Source organism: Prunus mume, linkage group LG5, assembly GCF_029339155.1.
Source record: "Prunus mume cultivar Tortuosa linkage group LG5, ASM2933915v1, whole genome shotgun sequence".
Lineage (NCBI taxonomy): Eukaryota > Viridiplantae > Streptophyta > Magnoliopsida > Rosales > Rosaceae > Prunus > Prunus mume.
In genome coordinates this window covers 8,824,836-8,828,537 of record NC_142702.1, presented here as the reverse complement: position 1 = coordinate 8,828,537, position 3,702 = coordinate 8,824,836, and the positions used below count along the sequence as shown (strand labels likewise).

The window sequence follows — 3,702 nt, the reverse complement described above, 5'->3', positions numbered from 1 at the left end:
AAATGAATTTTGTTAAAACAATTTGCATGAATTACCTTTCTAATTGGCCATTTTGATGCATTATCATTCATAAAAAAGTACTCCGTACGCGTCCAATTATATAGCTATTGAATATGGTTTTGTCACCAAAACTCGGCTTAACTGAACGCCACATAATTAAGGTCCATCATATTAGGATTGATTATGACAAGTTGGCATGGTTGGAGATTTAAAAACAACAAACGACTTGGAACCATCTCAGGTGAGTACGCACTGAAAGGAGCAACTCCATTGGTTGCTTTATGATACTAGTTATTTGACCACTATGTATATATATATGTACCGACGGCCTATTACTTTAATGGAGTTCCCATGATGCGTTGTGCAAGTGTCTCTTGTATGTTATTTGCTTATTAATTGACTTATTCTTTTGGGAATTTACTAAAAGATTTCGTTGGACCAAAAAAATTAAAATATTTTGTTTGCATAGTGTGAGTTAAGCTAGTTGGTTATGGTAATTTGACCATCCCTTTGTACCTAAATTTGAATTCCCTTTATCCTGTTAATTACATTAATTTAAAATAATTTAGACGAGTGCTTTAAAAAAAATAAAAAATAAAAATAAAAAAATAAAAATAAAAATAAAAGAAAAAAGAACCATCTTTCTTTCATCTGCTTTTTTCCCTTATGTTGACAGTCTCTGAAATGTCTTTCTTCTTCATTTTTCTATTCCCCCATGCTTTTGCAAGGAAGGATACAGAAAATATTTAAATTTTTAGACTGGAAGACGTGTTTTCTCAATACCATCATCACAACTATGTGAGAGTGCTTGGAAAGAGGTCAAAGCAAGCTTGTGAGCATACAAGGAGTTCTATAAAATGGGTGATGGATTGTTCTTCTTAGTTGCTTGTTTTCAAACCTCGTCAAGTTCTTGGTATTCTTACTTTGTTCATCTACACAAAAGCATCGAAAATGAATAATGCCACCCAAAGTACAGTTGATATTCCCGATTTCTTAAAAAAATACAAAAAAGTTTCTACTTCAGGAGTCTCTAGCAACCAGGATGATACAACCGCAGTAGTAACTGAGCCTGCTACTAGAGAACCGTCATATTCCGATTATACCTTAGCTATGATGCTAGAGAGTCCTCGTGCGGATTCACCATGGGATGGTAATTATGTTGCAGAAAAATACCGCAATATTATTCGGTGAGTTTCATACAGTTTAACTTCTTTTTTTCTTATATATGTTTCCGAGATATATATATATATATATCAGGAAGCTCCACTATATATATGTATACATATATTTCTTAACATTTTTATTATATCCTTTTCAAAGGGACGTCATTGAGAAGCTTCGTGAATTGATGAAAAAAGGTGAAAGTTGTCGTGACGAATTGACACTTGATCACATATGCATCGATCGTAACTCTTATCGAGTAGTACATATCAAAGACATTCCAAATTCATCCAATACAGAGAATTTGAGGAGCAAATTTATATCTTTGGTTAAGAGCATACTTGAGAGGGATGATAATACAGGCGTAGAGGGGGGAAATACAAGAGTGGAGCTGACACACTTTTATTTCATGGTTGAAGAAAGGAAGTAAGGGAACTATTTAATAAAAAAATTCTCTCTTTTCTTTCCATTTCTATACTTTTTTATGGAATCATTTAATTTTATTTGTAGTGTGGGTTTCGATGATTTATGGCATCATCCTCTACTCATGTCGCCTAATGAGAGATATTATTTCCCCATTGATGCCACCATGACACTTCAAAATAAGAAAATGGGTGCTTGGAGGGATAAATACCGCCAAAGCGAGAGCATTGACATTGAAGCAACGATTGAAAAGTCCAAATGTGATAAGGATATTAAGCTCTTTTATGAGAAAGCTAAATATCAGGATAATGCACTGGGAGTGCTTGATTACTCAAAAAATATTAGCCTTCATTTCCAACGACAAAATAGTTTGGTATGCACATCACACTAACTACTTTTCTAAACTTCTTCATACAAATATATAAGAACACATCTTAACATATCAATTTTTTTTTTTTTGTAGACAAAGGATTTGGAAGAGGAGCTTACTTCATTGTTCCCCGAACGACTCACATATTTATATAATTTCTTATATGGCCTTGGTATTAACATGCGGTTCTTACTAAAGAGGTAATACCTTAACTAATGATATCTAATCCTTGTATATTCTCCTTAGTTTCGAACTCTCTTTTGCTTCTAAATTATCTTTGTGGTTATCATACTATAACGAACTCGTAACTTCGGGTTGGCGTAATGTAAATATTTTGTTGTAATTTATACTACCAATAACATTCTTATCCAACCCATTTTAACTAAACAAAAGGGTTTAACGAACTTCAGCAATACTAGGAGTATGTTGATGTGGCGATCATGCATTGTATTCTCGGGATTCTCGAGGCAAGTACTGTTGTCATGTGACCAAAGTTTCAGGGCGTCACAGAAAAGATGGCATCCCAATCGCCATATGTGATGCAAACTCAAATATTTAGGGAATTACTGTTTCCTGCTAATGTCTTTGTTTTCCCAACTAATTCAAATATTTTTTTTTTATGTAAAATATTTAACCCATCTCATGTACCTTGTTGTTTATAATTATCACCAATAGGAAAGCAGAATCTTGATGATCATCAAGTGCATCTGATCCTAGCTTAACGAGGCAGCACCAAAAAGAAGTTTCAAGCTTGTTGCAACTAAATTTGTGTAATGTATCGTTTGTGGTAGTATTTATAAATTGGATTTTAGTCGATTGTACGTACAAGGGGCAATTGATATTTGATGCTTATTTACATGTAGTAAAATGATTGGTGTGCATTGGAGACACAAATTTGAATGCATCATGTAAACCTTGTATTTTGGATTGGTTTGATAAGTGTGATACATGAGAGATTTATACACAGTTAAAAACCCTGGTAAAGATGTGCAAGGAAATTGAATCTGACACGACCTGCACCAGACTCTCGAAATTCTGTACAAATCCCGTAATAGTTCCGGGATCATTCCGATGCCGGGCCCACTTACTAATGACCGAGACTTTCTGCCGAAATCTCGGTAAAGTCTCCCCTGAAAATTGGACAATTCCCAAATTCTCAACCTGTGAAAAACACATTTATATTCACCAACTGGCAGCATGCATAAGATAATTTCAAAACAATGTCCACTCACAAGTAGTACCACGCTGCTTGACCCTGAGAAGGTCCCGCCTGCTACGTACGCGTGGTTGGAGTACCTATTTCAGAATACGAGTACGAGATTAATATAAAACATTTGGAACGAGAACTTTAAATTAAAATCCTAGTTTCTCGGGTTTCAAGTATGTGTAGGAACAAGACGTTCCTAAAGTTCAACTACGTGTTTTGGATGATGGGATAGCCTCGGAAGATGCTTGGTCAACCAGACGGTCAAACTTTCCAAATTGGGTCAAGTTGGCCCACGGGGCCCACGACCTCTAATTTCCAATCCAGAAGTTCCTATAGGTTCCGCAAGGTTTAGAATACACGTTTTGCAAGTTTGGTCTGGATCTAACGGTGGGATTGCTCGCAATCATACGATCGGACTGTTATCATTTAACACGAAATTTAAGCTATTGAATCGGAACATCCAGGGCCCCAATTCATGATCCGTGAATTCCTATACGATCCTAGGGATGCCTAGATCAACATATATTAAATTGAAGTCGAT

General features: G+C 35.4%; 1 protein-coding gene across 1 annotated transcript; it reads left to right on the top strand.

Moving 5' to 3' along the window:
- The first annotated feature begins 760 nt into the window (after positions 1-760).
- Positions 761-2,918, top strand: LOC148916827 (uncharacterized). The gene is made up of 5 exons (XM_089053163.1): positions 761-1,187; positions 1,321-1,587; positions 1,672-1,957; positions 2,048-2,154; positions 2,630-2,918. The coding sequence occupies exons 1-5, from the start codon at positions 952-954 to the stop codon at positions 2,643-2,645; spliced, it is 912 nt and encodes a 303-aa protein (XP_088909289.1). The 5' UTR covers positions 761-951; the 3' UTR covers positions 2,646-2,918.
- Positions 2,919-3,702: the final 784 nt, after the last annotated feature.

Excerpts from the sequence above, each read along its gene's own strand:
- LOC148916827 (XM_089053163.1), top strand. The coding sequence starts at position 952 with ATGAATAATGCCACCCAAAGTACAGTTGATATTCCCGATTTCTTAAAA. Across the intron at positions 1,588-1,671 it reads TTCATGGTTGAAGAAAGGAA|TGTGGGTTTCGATGATTTAT; the intron begins GTAAGGGAACTA and ends TTTTATTTGTAG. Across the intron at positions 1,958-2,047 it reads TCCAACGACAAAATAGTTTG|ACAAAGGATTTGGAAGAGGA; the intron begins GTATGCACATCA and ends TTTTTTTTGTAG.